Source organism: Leiobunum rupestre, chromosome 8, assembly GCF_980474605.1.
Source record: "Leiobunum rupestre chromosome 8, qqLeiRupe1.1.hap1, whole genome shotgun sequence".
NCBI lineage: Eukaryota > Metazoa > Arthropoda > Arachnida > Opiliones > Sclerosomatidae > Leiobunum > Leiobunum rupestre.
This window is the reverse complement of record NC_143391.1, coordinates 20,895,629-20,918,544: the sequence shown is the minus strand read 5'-3', so window position 1 is coordinate 20,918,544 and position 22,916 is coordinate 20,895,629. Positions and strand designations below refer to the sequence as shown.

The window sequence follows — 22,916 nt, the reverse complement described above, 5'->3', positions numbered from 1 at the left end:
AGCGGATCCAAGGAGGATTATTATCCTCCTTGGCGGAACCACTCTACGGCCTCTCATTGGCTCAAGGTTCAAGGCGAACTGGCGTCAAGCTCGGCCGTAGGCGGCAGCATTCTAGTTACCTATGAAATTTCTATGGTATTATCCCTTTTAATTATGGACAAATCTACCTTTTCACGTATTTTATCATCCTTCTCACAGTCCATAGGTGGTTTCTTCAAACTTATATTTTGGTTTGCCAACTTGTTGTTAGAAGCGTTTAAATCGAATGGTATAGAGTTCGTTCAAGTTTGACACTTGTTCCTAAACTTCAGCCAACAACTGGAGATTAGACATAGAGATAGAAAAGAAATAGAGTGCCGACCCCCTTTTCGCCAATGTAGGAAGCCATGAGATGACAGATTACGTGGCGGCATCGATGCGCGGTGAAATGAAATACATTATGCCTTTTTGAAAATCAACTGTCATTTGATGTAAACCAAGGAAGGATAGATGGCGTTGCAAATTCTGCCCATCTCCGCTTTCATACATAAGTGGGGGGGGGATGAATTTTCCCGGTCAAAAACAGGGGTGCCTTAACGCGGTAATCTTCCCTCTATTTCTTTTCTATCTCTATGGACATAGAACATCGGCCATTTTCTCATTTAGTTCGAAATTTCGGATGTAATCCACGTAAATTTCATCTCTAACTCAACTTCTACTGTTTGTATTATAAAATTTATAAAGGTCCAAGATAAGATAAAAGTAAGTTGCTTTTTAATAACTTACATTTGTTAATAAAATTCGAAATTATTATACTTTTTTGTTTTACCATTTAACAAGTTTTAACTGGTAGTGTAACTAGTGTGGTATTTAGCCTTGGTTTTAGCCACGAGGTCCATTTCGGATTTCCTTCTGCCATTTGGTTGTTATTTCAATGCTTCGTGATTTACAACCAATATTTTACACCATTCCCTGCTTAATTCTCAGTTTTATTGTTTACTAATTCTTATTTGTGTCAATTTATTTCCATCAGGATTTAAAATGCAAATCTTTCTAAACTGCCAATATACCCACCTAGTGGAAGTTACTGAACAAAAATTCGGAGATCTTAAAGTATGCAATCTATTTTCCAGTGCATATTTGACGTATTTCACAAACTTTTATTTTTTAGAGAATTGTTAATGAAAATGAGGATATTCCATGTGAGGAAATGGTTTTATACCATGGTGGGCAGCCCTTATCAGACAATGACCTTGTCGCATCTGTACTTGGAGATGGTCAGCACATAGATGTTTGCATAAGATTGAGAGGAGGTAAATATTTTCAACCACTCCTTTGGTTTTAGTAATTAAAGTATGCTATTTTCAGGAAAGGTTCACGGTTCATTGGCGCGTGCTGGAAAAGTCAAGGGTCAAACCCCTAAAGTTGATAAACAAGAAAAGAAGAAGAAGAAAACGGGCCGTGCCAAGAGGAGGATGCAGTACAATCGACGATTTGTCAATGTTGTTGCTACCTTCGGAAGGAGAAGGGGCCCAAATACTAACCAGGGCTAATAATGAAAAAAATAAAATAATATTGAAATAATTTTGTTTCATTACTTTTCTATTTCTGAATAAATTTTTTTGGGGAAATTAATATTTGGTTTCTTAGTTATGTTTAATAGTTCTTTGTAGTTCAGCACTGAAAGTTTCTGCAACAGGCAAAAATTTAAATATATTTAGATACTCAGAAATATAAGATTATTAGATTCCCTTTGTTAAGATAAGTAAAATATAAGATCCTAGTCATCTTCCTGCTTTAATAAAAAATAATGTTTGCTGAAACTTTGGGTACACTGATGAGCAATTTACATTTTTTTTTAAATTTCGCACTTCCATATTTTACACTATCTGGATACTTTTCGCTTGTTCTGGAACAAAAGGTGTACACGTTTTACACTGAATTAAACTATTCACTTGTTTTGGTGGGGATAATTATATCAAGGTCAGAGTATTAAGACTACTTCACAAAAGCAGGGGTGAACTGATAATTTTGGTAGAGGTTAGGGACATTTGGTGATGCACTTTTTATTATTGGCGCAATCAGCATAAGTAATGAAAAACGACTCATTCATCGAAATTCCGCGAGCAAGGATTTTCCCCCTATAAACTGTACTATAATGTGTATTAGGTCAGCGCCACGCTCGGTGGTTATATTGTCTTCAATGTAAAAACTATACTAAAAATAATAATCCGCTAGGGGCGCTGACGTCATACACATCTTTTGCTCATAGGTTAACAGAGAAAGGTCAACGAATGAGATGGCCGCTGTAGCGCGAGAAATCAAAGTTGGCCGTGGTCTGAATTAGCCATATAGCAGCTTACATAGCGGCCAGCCCTATTACTATCAATTCATAAACAGTTGGATTATCGTCTGCTAAGGCGATTAAATAGTAACTTACTAAGCAGTTTTTGAGTTTCTTGTCTTAAACGTTACGGGGCTCTATGTAAACTGAAAGGCTAATTCCTTGGAAAAGTGAATAATTTCCGATTTGTACAATAATATTCCTCAGTTCGGAGGGACACCACTACCGACTTTTTACTTAAAGCTCCAGAAAAAGTGTAGCTCGAAATTGGCTGAAATTGCTCGGTGCACCGCCACGGTTGGAACCTCGTATTGTTCCGGTTTCCCGCCATTTTCAGTCGCACTTACTTTGTATGTGGTTACAACTTGCCACTTTCCCAGTTCTTTAGTTTCTTTCTGTATTTAGTACATTTAATTTACAATTTAATATAATGTCGTCCTACCGAGTAAGTATTTTCATTATCATATTTAGGTTATTAAAACTTAGCATTAAACATGTGTTTAAGTAATTTCTGCCTCTAAACGTATGGGCCTGTGTTGTTGAAACTGAAACTTAAGCCTTGATCAGTAGGCTGTAAAGTGTACACGCTTATAGTAACGTAACCAATCAAACTTTTTAAATAACACGCAAAAGTCATAAGTTTCCCTATATCATTCTTCTTACTGGTTTGCTAGGACAAGCTTAAGCTGTCTATTGTGTAGTAAATTAAAGTCTAAACATAAAAAATAGTCTTAAATAAAGCATTGTACAATTTCAGGCGTATACCGGTAACAACACACAACCCCTTGATTCCAAACGTGAGGAATTCCGGAAGTATTTGGAAAATTCTGGAGTGATGGATGCATTGACTAAAGGTACTACATGGTTTTTGTAAATGATAAGAACAGTTTCAAAGTTTTGTTTTTGTTGAAATAATTCTTATTGTAGTTGAGTTAATTGGGTGGGTATTGCAGGATTTGTCGCTCTTTTTGAAGAACCAGAAAAACCAGCAGATGCTCTAGAGTAAAATATTTTCTCACGTTTATTTGCCATTTACATAGGGTACTTATTTAACATGTTTACGTAGGTACTTAAAGCAATACTTGGGTTTCCCGGATACTACTAAATTATTATGTGAAATAGAGGAATTAAGGAAGGAAAATATGGCACTGAGAGCTAAAGTAATTATTTAATCGACGAAGTTTCAATCTTATCAGTGAAAGACTACTGGTTACCCTTTCACTGAAAGATTGTGCGCAATTAATTTCAATTAAAAACTTTGCATTAATTTCTAAAAAGGTGGAGGCTGAAGGGCTTAGTGTGAAGACTTTGGATATAAACAGAAATTAGCTTTCATGACAGTATTTTTTAATAAGGATAACCAGTTTTGTATTTATTGTTTAGAGATAATCCACCAATTGAAACAGTTTTTCAATTTTTGGTGTTCATTAAGTTTTCATCACATTTATAATTCGAGAACAGATATTTTATTTTGTACCTACAATTTTGAATTTGAATATATTGAGTATTTAAATATTTAAAAATAAATAGGTTTTTCTTCATAACTGAATAATTCTGCTCAGAGAATTTGAGATCAGTTGACTATTTGATTTGGTTATAGAGCCCATATGTGTTGATATTTTTGTTATACGATAGCCGACTTTCTGAACAATCAACCCTTTGCTCCCACTCGCAAACTAAAACGTCTTGACTAAATAGTGTTTTTTCCGGGCAAAAGAAACTGTTTTTCCGTTGTTCCGGGTCACATATGTGAAAAACCTAAAAATCAAAGTAGAAAATGTAAAACTGATTATTATTTTCTAATTACGCTTATCTTTAGGTTATTATTACACTTCTCTATAATACACTAAAATAAATCAACCCTCTTAGTCGTCTACCCAAAGTCAATGACATGTTTCAAGACTTACCTGGCAACCCGATTCCATGTCCGCGTAGTATCCAGGTCCTAATTGTTTGGAACAAGAGAAGTTGGACCTTGGTTGGGGTATATCTTGCCCATGAAAGGTCACTGAAACTCGACCTCGCGGTTTTTCGCGATTTTTTTGTATGGCGTTAGAGAAGTCCGTAACGCGCGCTTTTCTGATATAGGCCCGAGACTGCCTTCGTTCAATAGCTCCTCTAGCAAAATTTGAAAGCAACGAGTTGGGTGATTCGGTGTTGGTCACTCCTGGGAAGGGCTTCGGTAATGGTCTGAGAGGCATAAATCCTCTAACTTCTTCGTGATACGTAGGGTCCAATTGGGAATATCGAGCTGGGGATGGCTGTGTAATTCGCATCATCTTGGGTGATGACTTAGGGAACTTGACGATAGTGTTGTCCTCGTGGTCACGCGAGACATCATTTTCGTGCTTTATTACTCTTCTATTTGCATTTGAATTAAAGGCAATGCCGTCGTTAAGAATGTTCAAGTTTTCGCCGGCCACAAAAGGGGATACGTAAACTCTAATCGGCTCTCGCGTGTCTTTAAGCCGCGACAACATGTTATGTATGGCTTCGAAATGGTTTTGATGGCTATCTTGTAGATTATAAAGCGGTTTTCGGTGGAGCAAAGGCATTTGAAAATCGTGAACTTTGTTGAGCTCCTGTCCTCGTTTGGGATGAAATCTCCAGTTTTTATCTCGAGGACTATCGTCAAATTGAATCTCTTGGTTTTCGTAAGGATCCTTAGATATTCTCGCTCCGTAGTTACCGTGGAATGAGTTACCACGAAAGTAACCTCTGGAATTGGGAAATCGTGGATAGACACCGTGTTGCTGTTGCTGCAAAGAAAACATGTTGTCGATCGCTTCTTCGCAAACCGTATTTAAGACTTACCTGTAAAATGCATTGACACATTTGTAGCGCTAGTTGCATTCCTTTAAAAACGTTCGATGTATTAGCGTTTGCTGCTAAGATAAAGATAAGAAAACTCTTGTGACAGTACCTATTAGAAGGCAGTGGATTCTTGTCAAAGTTTTCATGTTCAACGTGAAAACATTGGAGAACCTCGTCGAGGACATGAACTCCCGAAAGACAAGCTGCGCAGTTTGACTACTCAATCTCTTAGTCGGAGAGGCAATGTGGGAATTATTCTAGAGGCGCTTAACCGCGGGTGATAGGAATGAAGTTTTGGCGCCAAAATACTCCGAAATGACGGCAGTGGAGGGAATCTCTCCGAATATAACAATCGAAACTTGATCTTAATCGGGGAGCGTATCTGGGTCGATCCCGAGTCCACGATCCTCTTCGCGTTATTATAAAGATGATGAACAATTTTGGAAAACCTCTCGCCCGGGGTCCCGCGCCTGTATTCCGTGTGTCTTTAATTACGTCGGTACGCGGAGTCGAACGCCGTTGTTGATAATAATGCCTTTTTTTCTGGTTACTGACATCTCTCGCTCCGAAAAATAGTCATTACAGAGAAACGCTTTATTTTTACTCTATCCAATCTGTCATTATTTTGACTAGGATAGTCAGAAAGAAAAAAACCCGTTTCGGGCCCTCCGCAAATAAAACAACCGGTGTACGAATACCCTATTCACGGGGTCAATGTCAATCCTAATTAATCGATTTACCCTGGCGAGGGTACCAATTGGAAAAGAAGCCACTAGAGTTAATTTAAATCTTAACAATCGAAGGGTTTAAAATATCTCTCGTTCTTTGTTCTTCGCTTCTAAGACAAGCGACCGTTGGTCGCCTTTCACCCCATTATCGGTGTCTTTATTAATTTACCCCGCATCCACGGTTCAACGATTTTTGGGTGATTATATATAATTGGACCCGCACAATGCCGATACTATTTTAGAAGATGATTAATAAAAGGAAACGGGCGCTCCACTTAAAAATTTACGTATTTTATTTAGTTAGCGAACCACTAGAGTGGATTTATTATTCTCGTCATTCGCCTTTTCTCGCTGCGAGCGGCGAACGCCATCTTAACCATTTCGGTCACATACCCGGCTCTTGATGAAAAGCCACTCTCACTACGAAATAATTTTCCCACAATTTTGCCCCGTGACACATTTTTTGTCTTTATCGTTACGATTTAAACGCGCACCCTGAAGGGAAAAATTTGGACGCCGCGGATCGAAGCGATGTTTGTCTTGCCGCGAAAACCGTATCAAACGATCAAAATAATAATTATAGGGGTTGGAGGTTTAAATGACGAAGATCCTGTTTAAAATAAGTATCGAGAGGGGGGTTAACGACGCCCCTTTCTCTAAATGAATTAATTCTGCGGTGAATCAGCCAAAGTTTCCCCCCGTTGTATTTATGACCCGTTTCTCTATGAATCTGCTTTTGAAACGAATTATTCGTTTTGTTTTTGAAAATTAACCCTTTACTAGGATGTAGGAAACACTATATAATTCGTATCCTTAATGTTTTTGAACTCCACCACATTTTAACACCTTTCTTGACATCGATATAGTTGTTTTATTTCCTACTAAGTAAGTTAGTAAAGTAAAGCCAATACGTTCTTAACTTATAAACTAATTAATACAATAATTGCGTTACAGAGAAACGATATAACGTAAACCCTTTTTTGTTTAAAACAAAAGTCAATATTGTTGTGTTTTATTACGGTCCTTTTTTTTAATTTTTCCATTTATTCCAGCGGTTACTCTTGGAGTATCGTTAGAGGCTTTCTCTTCCTTGAGCCAGACGACGCCCCTTCGTTGTTGTTTCTCTACGATTGGAAACGTAGCCCAAAACGACGGAGTAATTTCGCTGATCGGGACCCACTCGGGAAGAAAGAAAATTTTTCCTTCCGGGTTCTCAATGTCATACCAAGAGCCTGGCGCGGTCGAATTTCCCATGTAGACTGTTTCTCCACCAGCTAAAAAGGCCCCCCAAAATCCAAAGGTACCGTAGTCGATGACCGAGTGGTTGCAACGCGACAAGAGAGCCAGATCATATTCGGGTCTAACCCTTTTGGTTTGGAAAAACACGTCTTCGTAGTTTAAATATTTCTTACACCACTTGATATTATCACTACACACAACGAAAACGCTGTTGGGGTAGCGTTTCCTGAAGTAGCGGAACGCCTTTTCAAAGTAAGAACTCCCAGCTATCCGTTTGTTGTATAATTGGAACTTTTGTAGCATATCTGTTCTTCTAACATGAACTCCTACATAAGTGACACTTTGTCGACTACCTTTGGCTCTCGTTAGAGTCGTATCCGCGAACTTTAATAGTTCGTCGTTAAAGGTAAATTCGCGTCTTATTTCCGAACGGACATGGTTGAAAAATGTGTAGGATGCTGCGGATGGGTTGCCCATTATGATGTTTTTATCAATTGAGATTCGACTGTCAGACTTTTCGTTAAAGTATCGACCAATAACGTGACCCCTCCATTTCTTTTTGGGTATAAATACGGTATTTTTCAAGGAGTACTTGAAGATGCCTTTCATTGGAGTCGTGATGCACGAAGGTGGAACTGGCAGGCGATTGTTTAAGGTTGCTAGACCAAAAAGAACGGCGTATAAAAACATTTGGTTACCGAGTCTACCATTTGTACAAATAATTGAGAGTTCTGTCTTATTAGGTGCATTTACAGGCTGGAGGTCATTTAGTTCAATTTCGCCCCTAATATCTAGAAAAATTATAGTGCTAGTAAAATAAGCAATTCGAAAATGGAAGCAAATCATTGAATTTTTACCTTTTGTTGGAATTATCTTGAAATATATTAACGTGATGTAAGTGATCAAAATAGCTGTTAAAGGTATGCCTACATTCTTTTTGATTCGACCACGCATTATTTTCCACAATCTGGTGTTTCCATAAAATGAAAAAATTAAAAGTTTAAAATGTTTTTCTGTGCGTCACGATCTTAATCTTTTTAGTACTTTATTGCACGCGCGTTTCACACGTGGATTTCAAATTCCAAAATCTTTATCTGCTCTCTATGGGTGGTTTCTTTTCGCCGGTTTAACCTAAGAAACTATAGCTAGTGACGTGAAAAAATTTACACGTGACCTCCCGTATTTTATAAAATAAAAAGTGGTCTTAAAATGTTGCTCTCGCGTCACGAGACAGCTTTATTAGTATATTTTTCGCACGAGTGATTTGCACGCGCGCTAGAAAAACCTATATTTCTCGCGACTGTAGCGCGCGCTCGTAGACTTGTAAAAGTAAGAGACTGTGACGTAAGAACCACATAAAACAAGAAGGCCACGTTACTTTATAAAAATAACTATTTATTAATAGGTGGTTTCTTTTCGCTTGTTCCGGGATTTCGGAGTAGGTTAAGAATAGAGTGCTTTCGTCTGATAAGATTTTGAAAACGTCACAGCTGTAGTTGCCGCCATGACAGTTACCGTTTTTTATCAATAGGCAAATTACAATGGTGACGTCGTGAGTTTTGAATAGTAACATTATGACGTCATTTTACTCTGATTCTGTGGTGGCGAATAGAGCGCTTTCATTTGATACGTTTTTGAAAACATGTGACGTCACAGCTATAGTGTTCACCGTGGCCGCCATGACATTTACCAGTTTTTCCTAATAGGCGAATAACATTGGTGACGTCCTGAGTTTGAAATTGAAAGCACTCTTATAGAGTATTAGGGCTACTCTTTTTACTCCTTCTGGAAAGCAGTAAAAAGATTATCCCTAATACTCCGGAACAAGCGAATAGTTTATGGGGCAGAGTAATTATCATACCAGGAACAGGCGATTAAAACGTTTTAGGGTCAAAAAAGGACACTTTTAGTCCGAGAACAGGCGAAAAGAAACCACCCAATGAAGAGCGATTTACACGACTTCGTTCAACAACTAAAATCGTAAAATAATCCGATACTTCTGATTGCGTTACCGTTCGAACCGATTGGCCAAAATCCGTTTAAAATTAATCAACCAAAATGGCGGCAAGCAGAAATTTTCTACGTGCGCGTGACCTTTATTATAGAAAAACATGCTCGTAGAACAGCTAACTTTATAGATTTCCTTTCCCTATCGTGGCGTCACAACCAGAAGAAGCAAAAATCGTTCAACAACTGTTACTTTTTTTCTGATACATAATCGGGAATGAACCAGAATGTTGTTGAAAGCAGCCCTGGCCTATTCTTTCTACTACAGTACCTTTATAGTGGCTGTTGATCAAGGATCTTAAATATTTTCAATGGACGGATTTTGAAATGACGTTTTAGCGCGAGACACTACAGGTACATGTCTTGGGCACACAGCCTTCTTTGCGTGCTTTTTTGACCATAACATGTAGAGGTATTTTCACGCGCAAAATGAATTTTAAAAGCCGTTGATTACATAATAGCGCTAAGCTTTTGTCTAAAATGAATTAAAAATCAAGTTTCGCGCGCGATAGTGCGCGTGCCCTTTTAACGTTTTTTCTTATGTACAAACCTTTACCTTCAGCGTGGTTTTCATTAAACTGAGGAGACGAAATTTTTAATGGGAAATGATTTTCCTAGTGTTTTTCGGGGAAAGTAATTTAATCCAGTAAGCAGTGAAATGACAAGAACTATTTGAATAGCCCCTTATGGTATTTGGTTACATGATAAATGTGTTATCGCTTGAGTGGAGATAAGTATACATTAGCTAGGATAGGATGGGGCAAATCCCAGTATATTTTACAATCTTTGAATAACATTAATAAGTTAATTTTAAGCGTAAAGAAAAATAATTAAGAAGAATTCTTAAGACACGTACATAATCTAGATTTTTTAGCTTCCTAAGCCTGTAAAATTTTAAATAAACTTATTTTTGAAACCCCCTAACTAACTTTGAACGTCTATGAGTATTTCTGAAAGAGAATTTCACTATTAAAGTAGGTATCTAGTATATTGCGAGGGGCTAACCACTCTTAGAAAGTCTGTACACCGGATTACGCTTAGATTAGCACTGCCAAAGGCAGGGACTTCAAAGATTACGCGTAATCCCATTAGTACAGTCAAAGGTACGGCTCTGTACACCGATTACGCGGAGTGATCAGCCCCTCGGTATATTGTATGCTCTGTGTGCCTAACTATTTCTCGAATATTCAAGAATAGAAATGGCTTTTTTCGACTTCTTCACTGCCATCGACGCAAAAAAAAATGTTCCTTAGGCCTAGGCTACCCTAATAAATTGCGCGGGTTATCTTCTTCCATGCGTATGTATGAGCCGTGTAGATTTATTTCGTGGGAAATTTGTAGCTGGGTGTTGGCGTAGCTTAGCTTTATTCTGTACAATCTACACCACTACAAGTTCTCCCTACATCCTCAAGCGCTGGCTTAACCTGTTTTTTGTAACTACTATCGATCTAACGTACCTCCAGTTATGTAACTTGTCGAATGTACCCATTGAGGGGGCGCATTTTCAACCCGAACATATCAACCAAAGGAATTCATCATATCATATCTCAATTTCTTAGCGACGATGTGAAATGTAAAAATGAAATTGCCTAAGGTAATTTACCCTTTATATATCTTCCCAATGTAATAATTTTAAAAAGTCGCTATCTCATATTTCGCCTAGTCGACTATTTTTTATCTCTAAACGTATTTTGGGAAATCATCGCCAAGGTACCAGCCGCCAAAACTCGGGGGCGCTCAAATTTTTTGGGAGGCCAATGCCATGATACTAAAAATCGTATTTTTTCTACTCCCTCTCCTGAAATTAGTAAATATACCGAAATTGTCTTCATTTTGTTGTTTTTTAAATTATGAATTTCAACTTAAACATAACATAAATGACTGGATACACGTAAGCATGAACTGCAGTCCTATGAACGTTTTACCATTGTTGTAGTATAGTATTGTCCAAGCACTTTTCTCTATTTCGTGTAACTTGCTGTAGCCAAAAAATACCAAGGCAATGTTATATGCGCGTGCGTCGAAACACTTTTGATTGGCTAGTTCGGTATTTCTTCAACTGAAATATTTAAACGTTTGGTGCAGGATTAAAACAAAAATTTTCAAAACTTCAGTAAAAACGGTTAATGAAATTAAAAAGTGATGCAGCTTTCCTATTAGATTAATATACAAATATTTTAGATCAGTATGGAAAGATGAACACTTCTCTTTAAAAGATATCTTATGTACTCCTGCAAACTTTTACTGCGAGCTATTCGAGATCAGTGGCGGATACATATGTTGGTGTCCCCCCCCCCTTAACGCTTATGCTTTGCATGTGACTTGATGATTTGTTATTACACCCATAGCTCAAGATGTCTTTTACTTTTTTCTGTATCCGCCACTGATTCGAGATAGACTATAGTATATACACAATTATAAGTTAATTATATTGTGGTCGGGATTGGGTTATATTTAGAAAAGTTGCTTAAGTTCAATTCGCTACATTGTTTCAACGAGAACGTACCCTAATCCAACAACGCTCTTCATTTCATTCCCTTAAACACAGTGTAATTAAATATAATTTATCTAATAAATTCAAACCAGACCAAAATTAAAGAAATTTATTTAAAAAAATATTTTTCCTTTAAACGACGTTTCAATGTCTTTTTAGTTTTACACGACCCTAGTATAGGCTAGAGTAAAACTCCCGTAGCCGCTACAGTCCCCGCCGCCGCCGTTCGCAAACACGCTGTTTTCTAACTCCACGGTAGGATTATCACCGTCCGCAATGACGTCGTTCTCTTACGCCACGGTAGAATCCTCCTACGCTCGCGTTTTAAACCAGAGAGGGAAAGGCCGTAGAAAGCTAGCCATATTCTCCTATAGTTACACCAGATTTTCGTCCCTAAAATTCAACCAACAACCTAGCAAGTCGGGCAATCGGGATTCCGCGATCTTCTGGCGTTTCCGTCTCTGGCGTTTTCGTTCGCACACGGTTTCCGCAACAGGCTTGCCTCTCGCTTCCTTTCTATTGTTGGCGACTCTTCGGAGCCCAGCCATTTTGGGGAATTTGGGAACTATCACCTTCCCAGAGCCCCCAGGTGTGAAGGGAGGGGAGGGCGTGGCATGGGTTTTCGTAAGTGCATCTCTAAACGTGGTGAAATCGCTTCTGTTTGTTATGTAACCCTTTAGCCCAACCACTCTGGGTAATTTTTGAAATTGTCACCCCTATATTTCCCACAAACATATTTCGAGCGGTTTTTCTCGACCGTTTATTTTATTTGTTCAAGTTTCGTTACCGGTTATACTACTATTCGTTGTGTTCGTAAAGCTTGGCTCGTGTGAAACTATTATTTGGGACTGCCGGGCTCACTTGTTTTATTAATACAATAATCACTACAACCACTCGATTGAAGGCTTCAGGCAATGGAAGATTGGATAAGATAATATTCATCAGTTTTCTTGAAAAATAAGTTGCGATCTACGTTTGAGTATCGTCATTACCATGGTAATGCACGACAATGTTTTTTACCGACGCTTTTTAGTACGTGTTGTATCTTTGAAAGAATTTTCGGTATACTAATAGCATAAGTATGCCAATGTACCTTTATTCCATTCAAAAATCTTCACTAACGGTTTGTTTCACCACGAACCAGTAAAAATGTGGACTACGTTAGATTTTAACCTTTTTATTCATCCTAGTAATTTTGGAAGTCACACTATTGGCTACTAACATATTTATTTCAGCCAATGGAACACCTCTAAATTGAGAAGGAATTTTTTGCGTCAGAATTTAAGTCAGCCCAATGTAGCTTTATTGAAATTTATAAACTCGCTCGGTTTGTGTGGATGAAGTTAAATAATGAGTAGTTTAGAAAAATAAAAGGTTGGGGCAAATGACCAATACGGTTCAGTGATCGCTTTCCAAAATGTAACAAGTCGTCGAAGTGGGATATTCCAATAATTCCACCAGCGTTTTTAAAACTCATACCGAGCCTAGAAGAGTTAGGCCTAGGCTCAAAAGAATCTGCAAAGACTCCAACCTTGTAGATGCCCCAGAAAAGCTCAACCTGAATTTCCACTATTTTATCCAATAAACCTGCTTCTTTTATTTGACAATGTAAATTTATTTTAGAACGTAAGTCTCCGAAAACTTCATTAATTTGCAAATTCATTGCATTAACAGCACCGGACACTATATTGTATCTCATTTTAACTCCTAAGCCTTGGTTGTTCAAACCGGTTTGTTTACTAAAATAATGGCCGTCGACTTGGTCGATTTATCAGACGTAGAGCTAATTGTGTGATGGCATAATCGGCATTTGAGATTCGATGACGTCAAATATTACATCAAATATGACGTAGAGTACGGATGACGCAATATCTGTGAAACAAACCGTTAGTGAAGAAATAGAGCTAGTGGCATACTTATGATAATTATGTTATATATGCTAATAGTAGTTCCTCGTCGAAGCTTGAAGGCAAGATTTAAATTTTCTTCACAAATTATTAGAAGTGCCGAAGAGATTCTAGCGAATTCAGGTTATCTGATAATATGTCAGTTTTCATAATTTCTGTAAGATAATATCCATTTATGCATTGTAAACCGGCCACCTGTTTAAGGCATTAAAAGTCGCTAGAGGACTTGGGCCTAACGTGGTGCCTTGGGTATTAGGCTAGCTAATTATTATTATAATTAGAGAGAGAGAGAGAGCGCGCGCGCGATCATACCGTAGTGTCTCACCCCAATATCGAGAGAAAGGTGGTAAGATTACACAAGGGTGTGGTTTCTCATGCAGGATAAACGGGGCGTCCAACGTTGGGCCCTCATATTCTCTGTTAACCTGGGAAATGTTTCTAACACTTCTGCAAGCCGTAACTTTAAGACTTGCGAGGTTAACTCGTGATTGTTGACCAACATACGCATACTGCTAACCGAGTTAAAGTTGGAAAGAGGTGCGAATTTGAATTCATAGTGATTTATAGCATCTTTGGCCACTAAATCCGGCCTTGACGTCGATACAGCATGGACCATTTAACACAGGGACACCCCGTTCCCATGTTATACCTATACGGAGTCTTCCTCTTTTTATCCGCCCGACAGAATTTTACTCGGGTCACAACGTCACAAGAAGCAAAGATAATTTAAACTCGTACCCTAGATTCGAAATCACTCTCTCGCGCGTTGCCGATAGCGTTTACCCACTTCTCGCCGGAACTCAGAAAATATTCGCTCCATGGTTTGAGCCTTACCGCAACCACGGCCAACTTCGATCACGCTATATAATGCGGCAGCGCCTGATCGAAGTTGGCTGTGCCGCAACCGATGGAGCCTGATTTTTCTGAGGTCACGTGCCGGAAAAGGGTAAACGCTTCGTAACAAAAAAGTCAATGGGAAAGCTCTCAGTATTCGAATCTAGGGTACGAGTTTAAATTATCTTTGCAAGAAGGAAACCGCTACCGCATCTAGTAGTTTTCAATATAACTTCTGAATTTTGAAAAATATAGCAGACGGTTCTATCTCAGTTTTTACAACTCTTTTTTTGCCACGACAATACGTTTTAGGATAGTTTTTAGCATTATTTCTCCTGGATTACCAATATTTCCTATATTTCTTGTGGATTTCTAGATTTCCGGAAATAATTATTTCGATTTTTCACTGTTTGTACACCAGATTTCTTAACAGGGGCGTATTAACCATAAGGCTAATTAGGCACGTGCCTAGGGCGCCAAAACTCTGATAAAGCCCCACGGTCCATGTACTTGGCTTGCCCCTACTCAACATAACGCCGAAAAGGTTTGGGGAAACATATTTATTTATTTATTAAAAACCGAAACGCCCCTCATTAGCTGACCAATGCCTAAAGGCGCCGAAAGGGTTAATTGCTCCATGATTGAGTACAAGCGCCGAGGCAAACGCAGATACTTTAGCCAAGGGCAGTAGGCTAATAAATCTGTACTCTTCCGTATTCCCAGAGTCTCGTTGAGTTTTTAACACAGTTATCTTCGATTGAGTATTTAAAAATGCAAAGGAAAGATAATACAGGCGTTCTAACGTATTACCCCCGATTTTAGGCGGGACGAGGGTGCTTTTCCGCCATTTAAAAAAAAAATTATATTTTCATAAATATTTAAGATTTTTTTGAAAATTAACTAACGGGTAAATTCAAAATCTAGAATCGATATCGTAGTTTTTGATACAATAATCAAAACAATTTTATCAAAGAGCAAACTCTCCCTACAAAGAACCAAAAATGTCAGATAACAGCAAAAGACGTGTTTTCGTCCAGTTTAAGTTTTTTAAATAAATAAATAACGGGTTAATGCGAAAACAGACACCACCGATCTTGAGAATTCATACCGTACGTTTAGAAAATAAAATCATAACGGCTCTATTAAAACGCCATGATTTCCCATCATTTGTTTAGTGTTTTAATTCCCCTATTTTGTAAATACTAAATTGATGAGTCCACGGTTTGCCCCGAGTCTGTCTGCAATTTAATTATATTTCTGTAAGGGTGCGATGCTGCGGCTCAGTTTTGTCCTAAATAATTTTGTCATTCAGTAATATTTCAGTGTAATTAAACTTATTATATTAACCATAGTCGTATTATTATTTCCCTGAGATACCAGTCTGACTAATACATTTAAAAATTATATTGTAAAATTAAAGGAACTGACAAGGGGAGCTGGGCAGGGGGGAACGAAAATTAAAAAAAAAACCCAAAACCGCGTCACCTCTGATGTTTTTTGAATTTTCGCCCCCCCCCCCCGTCAGTTCCCTTAATATATTTATTAAAAATTAATTTTTGTCAATATTTGTGCTTTACAATATTTATATTTAATTACGTTTAATTTGATGCTAGATGAAGTTTATTCTTTTTTGGCGAGGGTACATTGCAAGTTAGGGTATAAAAATAAGGTAAATAAACCTATACTAGACCTCATAATGTAGAGGTACTAAAGCGCGAATCAGCGGGCATAAACGTAATTTGGAAAACAGTCAATATTAATCCTACTGACATTGTAATTGGCGTTATTTCAATATTTTTGCCACATTTAGACATGTTCGTTTCATTTACCAATAATTACCAAACAGAATACTATAGTTTTAATTTAAAACTTTTAAAATTAACCGATGAGAGAGTTTCTCTGTGCTTTTGAGTTTTCTTATCATGGGATAGGAAATGATAAATCGCCTAACAATAGTAGGTTTTTTAGCGACCCCAAACGAAATTACAATATAAATAAAAATAATCATGATTTAATTACCATATTACAAAAATTGCTTTTAAAAATTAACTAGAATATATAAAATAAACAAAAAATACACATAAATAAAAAATACACATTAATAAAATAAAATTTAACTTTAGGATGTTTTTAAAAGTGGCAGAGAAAACACTGAAACTGTTTCATCCCACCCACAATCAGCAAGCTTAAACAACAAATTGAATTAAGCTAATTAAACTCTGAAAAAACCTTTTTTTTGGACATACCATTCCATCAATTTGATCATTGAAGTCAATCCCATAAACAAATTCTTTGTGATTTTCATAAGTTTGAATTGAATTTGGATAATCCCAGTCCCAAATTCTGTTGATGGAATTAACCAATAATTTAAATGATAAAACAAAATATTAATTGTTTTAACCTAGTTGTATAATCGTAAGACACTGATGCTAGTTGAGATTCCCTATGAGGTGAACACTATAGATAAAAGTATTAAATGTGAATCATTGATACAAAAAACTATTAATTTAAGATAGGAAGAAAACATACCTTAACTTTTCTAACAGCGTAATTATGTCCCACTAATTGGAAAACAGGTTGTCTAAATAATCGCAAGTCCCAACCTCTAATTAAGCCATCTACGGAACTAGTTACGATTATCCCCTAAAATAGGAGAAATGTCACTCTTTGAAAATTCCAAACATTATACAAGAAATTGATACCTCTTTGAAGTAATTCCAAGAGCAACTAAGAGTTTCGTCGCTGTGTGCCCTTATTATCTGTGATGGTTTTTGGGGGTTATTTATGTCCCAAATGCTCAAAGATCCATCACCTAAATCATAATTCCCAATAATCTCAAAACAAGGTTGCCACATGTCAGGGAAAACAGGGAATTTTAGGAATTTGTAAAAAGTCAGAGAATTCAGTTTAATCTTGACACTTTTTTAAGGTAATTTTACTACAGATCTTTGGCAAATCCTGCTATTATTATTTAGATCCTAGAAAGTTTTTTTAACGTTGAAATAACTTTGCTACTGAAATATAAGTTGATTAAATTGATTCCGATAAATGTCCAATTTAAAAACTGGCAAATTTAGGACTTAAAAAGTCAGGGAAAATAACTAATGGTCAGGGAATAGTCAGGGAATTTTAATCTGATAATATTGAGGCAACCCTGTAAAAGATGGAAATTAAATTAAATGGCTTCAGATAATGTATACCTGAGACTGTTGCAACACAGAATGGAACCTGAGGTGACCAGGAAATGCCATAAACTACAGGCCCATTATGTTGTAATACATTTATTGGTTTCCCATTATTCATATCCCACTAAAATGGACGCATGTTTTATAGTCTATATAAATTTTAAAAATAGAAATTGTTTTACAATGACAGCAGAACTGTCCCACGAAGCTGACGCTAGTAATTGCTCGTGTTTCCCTTGACTCCACTCAATACAATACACCTTATCGTGGTTTATGGGTATTAATAATTTAAATTCTCAATATCCATATTAAATTCAACATTACTTCTTTGTTGTGTTGATGGAGAACAGAAATTGGCACCTATAAGATATTTTTTCAGAATTATTACCTTATAACTTCGTCAAATCAACTCAGTGATTTATTTAGTCTTTACCCCAGGTGTTTTAAGATTCCAGACTTGTAAGCTGCCATCTCCACTAGCTGTAGTCAACGTATCTTCATGGGTTTCACTCCAAACTACATCAAATAAACCATCTTTCCAATCGAATTGTAAGGGAGTTCCAAATTCTTGGCTAGTGTCAAACACGTACAATACACCAGGACCTAAATGATTTTATAGATTATTTTAATTTTTCTTTGGAGTAGAAATAAAACATTCAATTTACCTGATAATCCATAGTTTGTTGCGGTTGCGCAAGCTAATAATTGGGGCCTAAAAGATGAAAATCTTACATTGTAACCATGGCATTTCGAAGTTAGATAATTTTTTTTGGAATTATGAATCTCTGTCATTTGTACTAATATTTAAGTTCATTTAATCGAAGTATTAAGTATGAACTTTCTATCCACTGTTATGAAATTTCAAAGTAGGCATAAATTATTTATTCCCTCGCGTTTCCTTAAGCCAATTATTTTGTATTTCCAAATGTAATTGTTCATGTCGTAAGGTAATTTACGACCTCATTTAGTTGAGGAAGTAATTATTTTTATAGCGAGTTAAAACAGAGAAAAGCAGAAGCGTTTGCGGACGAAAATGAGCAACATTTTGTTTTTTCTACGCAGTGGCTCCATCTGCCGAATGTTTTATAACTTTGTAGCACTCGTTCTGTTAGGTAAAGTTGAGCGGGAATTATGAAATGGTCTAAAAAATCATCTGCCATCTTAAGTTGTGACGATGTAGTCTTTACTCTTTAATACCATGAATCTATTTAACCTATGAATATTCAACTGGAATACCCTAGGTCACCTCCGGCGACGCGTGGGGCGGAGCCAATTTATAGTGACGTATTGGAAGTAGAACCATGGAGGAAAGACAAAAAAAGAGCAAAAATTCCAATTAGAAAGTTGTTCTTCGTCACATTTTATGTATTAATAACTTTAAATTATAATTTCTAATTGGAATTTTTGATCTAAACCTAATGGTTCTCGAGATAATTTTAGTATGACCTTGAAGACAACGGTTCAAGGTCATACAATTTTCCAAATATTAAAATATCCTACTATGATGCGATTGTCTAGCAAATTTCGATAATGTAGCACGACTTGTTTTGGAGTTATTAGCGCTGTCTTGCAATTTTCCCTTTTACGACCTTTGTGATTTTGGTAACAATTTTCTCGACTTACTTTTGGTCGAATCCGATCATGTTCACGCTAAGTAGGCATAAAACGTGATGGGGAACACTTTTCTAATTGGAACCAACTTTCTAGCACTTACGGTTCTCGAGATAGTTTTTGGATGACCTTGAAGACATGGTTCACAGATTAAACAAAATACAATAAATAAATGTTTTTATCGTTAAAAACATTTAAATTGATCATTCTTAGATTAATTTCCACAATTTTTAACAATAACATTATTTTATTATAAATATGTTCATAAACACATTTCAATATTTCAACTTAATGTTGGATAATAAATGGATAATATACACCGGCTTTTTAGCCATTGTTACATTTTAACCTAAATCTACCATATTTAATAAAATTGTAGATGCTTCCTCTTATCTCGTGACAAGACCACTAAATTTCAGATATAATTTCTCATTTGGTTGAATTTTACACAGTTTGAGTATTCTTTTGAACCAGAAATTTACTAGAATAACATTCTTGCTAAAACAATTAAAAGAAGTTGAGCGAGGAGGGGTCTAATACTGAAACAAATACTGAAATTCCTAAGATGTAATATTTAATTGGTAGATGTTCTTGGTAATGTTAACCAGTGCTTTGAAATGTTTCACCTTTATCGATCTTATACTCATTTTGAAGTCTAAACAATATTAAAATCAAGAAAATGTAGTTTCTTTACTTCATCCAAAGTCATCAATACAAAATTCTTTCTTGTCTTTTGTTATCTTGACTTATTTATAAATGTAACATAAAAATATAACACAACTCAGATCGTGAAATAACTTTCGCAAGCTCTTCGAAGTTATTTGATTTGTACAGCCACATTGAGATTTAAGGAGCACGCCACTACTCCAACCAAGAGAATTTTGTCGTGATTTCCTTTTCATTCTCCGGCCCCCACAGCAGCGTGTGTTTCAATGATGTCCAACGGTGGTTTCTTTACTTCGTCTAATTCAGCAGTACAAAATTCTTATTTTTCATCTTGACTCGTTTATAGATAGAAACATAAGCTGAAAACTATTCGTGAGTTCTGAACCGTTCAACCAGTCCCCATGCGCACTATTCGGCAAAAAAATTCTAGAACTACCCAAATGCAAACTATTCGCAGACAAGAACCTCTTGTTGAACCGTTCGGAACCGTTCTAAATGGTACCTGCTCAAGAGCAAGTACTGGTCGGAACTCAAGGTTGAAATCTCTAAAATTCGTCTGCACATCGGGCTGCGTACGTCAAATCGTACGAATCACAACTATTCGTCCAAAAGTTCTGAACTATCCAGAACTTTTGCGTGACGTTACAGCTCAGTCCTAGGCCGTTCTCTTAACGGTTCGGAACTCACGAATAGTTTTCAGCTAGTAGACAACTCAGATCATGAGATAAATTTCACAAGCTCTTAGAAGTTATTTGATGTATACAACTATATTGAAATACAAGTGCATGCCAATACTCCGACCAAAATAAGTATGTCATAATTTTCCTTTTATTACGTGACACCCACAGCCGCGTGACTTTGAAGGTTGCGCGGCACTAGTCCAATGACAGTTTCATTACTTAGATCTTAGCGAAAGAATCTAGGAAAGGTTTTAAAAAAAATTAGCTGGTTTCGTAACCCATAGTAGGGTTTTAAAAATTTGCTGTACACTTATGACTGAATAATAATTTCTAACTTGTAGATAAAACAAAAGTCTAACAAAACTCTAATCTGAAAAATTTAAACCCGCAATATAGGGCGTTTAGGGGACAATATCTATGGAAGACTATTTTAAAGGAAATATAACCTCCGGTATTTCTGTCGCCCTCCAAAGGTTACAATATTGTCCACTGCCTCCGAAGGCTCTTCACACTTGCGAGGCTGATAATCGTTGATTAGTGGTGGGAATCCCGGAAATTGATGGGGTCTTCCATAAAGAACGCGTTGGAGATTCTATTCCGTTTAAATTTAGTGTTAAATTATTAAATTGGCCTAAAATTCAGAAACATAATTAAATTGATAATTTAATTTCAATTATTTGTTCTAGTAGTCAATTTTTTACCATATAAAAAGCGCAACACAGTATTGGATGATTGTAGGGTTTCTCTTTTTCCAACATATATGTATCATCTGATTTCCAATTCATTTTCCGCCCCCCAGCTCTCATAAATTTATCCCTACGAAGTCGTTAATGTATTATTTCATTTATTTATTAACCCTTAATTGTTTGATATTTTCCATATACACATTAATACTACTCACGGGCGATAAACACTTTCAGATTTATAATTGTCTAAAATATCTTAAAACCACGATTTATTTATTACCACACTTTGACCGATTAGTATTTATACAGAATCAGTCTATTTATATGATGTTTATGGTATTTTCATAGCCTGGTAATAATAATTTGCGCAACTTTGTCTAGTTACCTTGACTTTCTCTTTATGGCGGCGAAGCCATTACCTTAAACCAGTGGTCCAATGAGCGACCCTAACTTTAACACTAAAAATCCCAATCTGGAAAACAAAATGAAGAATCTGCTTTACCAAGATAATATATCAGAAAACGCGAGTTACAGGTAAATGCATTTCAAACCTCTGAGACAAATAGTTAGTCTTATAACTTACTACAAGTTATAATTTTCATTTATGAAATCATACTTTCTCTAAAAATAAACAATAGACATTCATCAAATTATTGAAAAACCTTTTCCTTTGAGATATTTTGTTGTCATTGCAAAGTGTCCAGCCTGATCCAGATCCAGGGTTCTTTAGAGCAACAATGTAAGGACCACCTTCACAGTTCTGTCCCACGTGAGCTACAGCGGCTTTCGTTCTAAACATGACGTCATTAATTTTCCCTCTATCAGCGGTAAAATCTTTAATTGGCGTATGAATTTTAATTCGTGTAGTTCCTTGGTAAGTAAACCACGCCAAATTTAAAATAACATATTTACTGGAAGAGTACAATACCATCCAACGTTCTTTCATTTCATTTTGACACTGAATGCGCTTGTTTTCAAATATCTCCCAGTGATGCAACAATTCATTAAAAAACAAATTACTTCTATCAGCCAGTACATTAACAATATACACATTACCATCTTGAAGCGGATGATTAAAAACCCTCTCATTGGGACAACGTGGACATCTAGTTTGATATTGAATGCGAAGTAAAAATAAACTATCAATAAGAACATTTTCCTCACCAAGTTTTTGAAGAAGGTCCATTAAAAATTCTACCGGATCTTGCTGGAGGTTTTCATGAAATCGCTCATTGAGTGAACGTCTAACATTAGTTGTTCTTAAAAGAGAAATATTCGGATTTCCCCTTTCAAACAGTAGTTGTTGAAATGCGGTAGTTACTGGTCCTGGAGAAATGACTTTTTCTCTAATACTTCTGACAAACTCTGGAATTTGAAAAATAGCTTGTAAAATACAGTTTGCATAACGAGAGTTATCATTGTTAAAGAATCCTTTCACTTCAATAGGCATAATTTAACTATGAATATTTCCACTTCCTTAGACTTAGAAGGACCTATTGTTTTTTGGTACACTTGTAAATTTGATTGTTTTTTTTAATTGGAATCAAGCTTATTTGTGGCAAATCAGGTCTAAATGTAGTTCTAAGACGATTATACTCAGTTATCGCTTTCCAATCTGCGTATATGTTGGAAGGGTCCAAATCAAGTATATGAAGACCATTCAAAGACGTTACTCTTGAAAGCGCTCCGTATGCCATCCCATTATGAAAAATACTTTGTCCAATATTTATCAAAGCACAATC

General features: G+C 36.5%; 5 protein-coding genes across 5 annotated transcripts; 2 read left to right on the top strand and 3 right to left on the bottom strand.

Moving 5' to 3' along the window:
- Positions 1-606: 606 nt before the first annotated feature.
- Positions 607-1,614, top strand: RpS30 (ribosomal protein S30). The gene is made up of 4 exons (XM_090155586.1): positions 607-741; positions 1,013-1,092; positions 1,151-1,292; positions 1,348-1,614. Exons 2-4 carry the CDS (start codon positions 1,021-1,023, stop codon positions 1,530-1,532), a joined length of 399 nt encoding a protein of 132 aa, XP_090011712.1. The 5' UTR covers positions 607-741; positions 1,013-1,020; the 3' UTR covers positions 1,533-1,614.
- An 833-nt stretch (positions 1,615-2,447) lies between these two features.
- On the top strand, positions 2,448-3,867 carry LOC149932705 (c-Myc-binding protein homolog). Its single transcript, XM_090155989.1, has 5 exons — positions 2,448-2,768; positions 3,081-3,177; positions 3,277-3,325; positions 3,390-3,483; positions 3,602-3,867. Exons 1-5 carry the CDS (start codon positions 2,754-2,756, stop codon positions 3,650-3,652), a joined length of 306 nt encoding a protein of 101 aa, XP_090012115.1. The 5' UTR covers positions 2,448-2,753; the 3' UTR covers positions 3,653-3,867.
- Positions 3,687-5,349, bottom strand: LOC149932704 (uncharacterized). Its single transcript, XM_090155988.1, has 4 exons — positions 5,247-5,349; positions 5,138-5,178; positions 4,231-5,082; positions 3,687-4,081 (listed from the first exon to the last, which is right to left on the bottom strand). Exons 1-4 carry the CDS (start codon positions 5,320-5,322, stop codon positions 3,905-3,907), a joined length of 1,146 nt encoding a protein of 381 aa, XP_090012114.1. The 5' UTR covers positions 5,323-5,349; the 3' UTR covers positions 3,687-3,904.
- Positions 5,350-6,861: 1,512 nt separating this feature from the next.
- On the bottom strand, positions 6,862-8,058 carry LOC149932703 (galactoside alpha-(1,2)-fucosyltransferase 2-like). Its single transcript, XM_090157165.1, has 2 exons — positions 7,962-8,058; positions 6,862-7,895 (listed from the first exon to the last, which is right to left on the bottom strand). Exons 1-2 carry the CDS (start codon positions 8,056-8,058, stop codon positions 6,862-6,864), a joined length of 1,131 nt encoding a protein of 376 aa, XP_090013291.1.
- Positions 8,059-16,389: 8,331 nt separating this feature from the next.
- On the bottom strand, positions 16,390-18,583 carry LOC149932702 (peroxisomal targeting signal 2 receptor-like). Its single transcript, XM_090155866.1, has 10 exons — positions 18,197-18,583; positions 17,965-18,134; positions 17,856-17,891; positions 17,714-17,791; positions 17,547-17,655; positions 17,049-17,158; positions 16,876-16,989; positions 16,748-16,803; positions 16,593-16,689; positions 16,390-16,531 (listed from the first exon to the last, which is right to left on the bottom strand). The coding sequence occupies exons 1-10, from the start codon at positions 18,321-18,323 to the stop codon at positions 16,466-16,468; spliced, it is 963 nt and encodes a 320-aa protein (XP_090011992.1). The 5' UTR covers positions 18,324-18,583; the 3' UTR covers positions 16,390-16,465.
- Between the last annotated feature and the right edge of the window lie 4,333 nt (positions 18,584-22,916).

Coding starts and splice junctions, on each gene's coding strand:
- RpS30 (XM_090155586.1), top strand. CDS start 1,021: ATGCAAATCTTTCTAAACTGCCAATATACCCACCTAGTGGAAGTTACT. Junction 1,093..1,150: donor AAAAATTCGGAGATCTTAAA/GTATGCAATCTA, acceptor TTTATTTTTTAG/AGAATTGTTAATGAAAATGA. Junction 1,293..1,347: donor TTGCATAAGATTGAGAGGAG/GTAAATATTTTC, acceptor TGCTATTTTCAG/GAAAGGTTCACGGTTCATTG.
- LOC149932705 (XM_090155989.1), top strand. Junction 3,178..3,276: donor GATGGATGCATTGACTAAAG/GTACTACATGGT, acceptor TGGGTATTGCAG/GATTTGTCGCTCTTTTTGAA. Junction 3,484..3,601: donor ATATGGCACTGAGAGCTAAA/GTAATTATTTAA, acceptor ATTTCTAAAAAG/GTGGAGGCTGAAGGGCTTAG.
- LOC149932704 (XM_090155988.1), bottom strand. CDS start 5,322: ATGTCCTCGACGAGGTTCTCCAATGTTTTCACGTTGAACATGAAAACT. Junction 5,179..5,246: donor AATCCACTGCCTTCTAATAG/GTACTGTCACAA, acceptor ACGTTTTTAAAG/GAATGCAACTAGCGCTACAA. Junction 4,082..4,230: donor ACATGGAATCGGGTTGCCAG/GTAAGTCTTGAA, acceptor TTTGATTTTTAG/GTTTTTCACATATGTGACCC.
- LOC149932703 (XM_090157165.1), bottom strand. CDS start 8,058: ATGCGTGGTCGAATCAAAAAGAATGTAGGCATACCTTTAACAGCTATT. Junction 7,896..7,961: donor CAAGATAATTCCAACAAAAG/GTAAAAATTCAA, acceptor TAATTTTTCTAG/ATATTAGGGGCGAAATTGAA.
- LOC149932702 (XM_090155866.1), bottom strand. CDS start 18,323: ATGACAGAGATTCATAATTCCAAAAAAAATTATCTAACTTCGAAATGC. Junction 17,656..17,713: donor GGGACAGTTCTGCTGTCATT/GTAAAACAATTT, acceptor CGTCCATTTTAG/TGGGATATGAATAATGGGAA. Junction 16,804..16,875: donor ACGCTGTTAGAAAAGTTAAG/GTATGTTTTCTT, acceptor TTTTATCTATAG/TGTTCACCTCATAGGGAATC.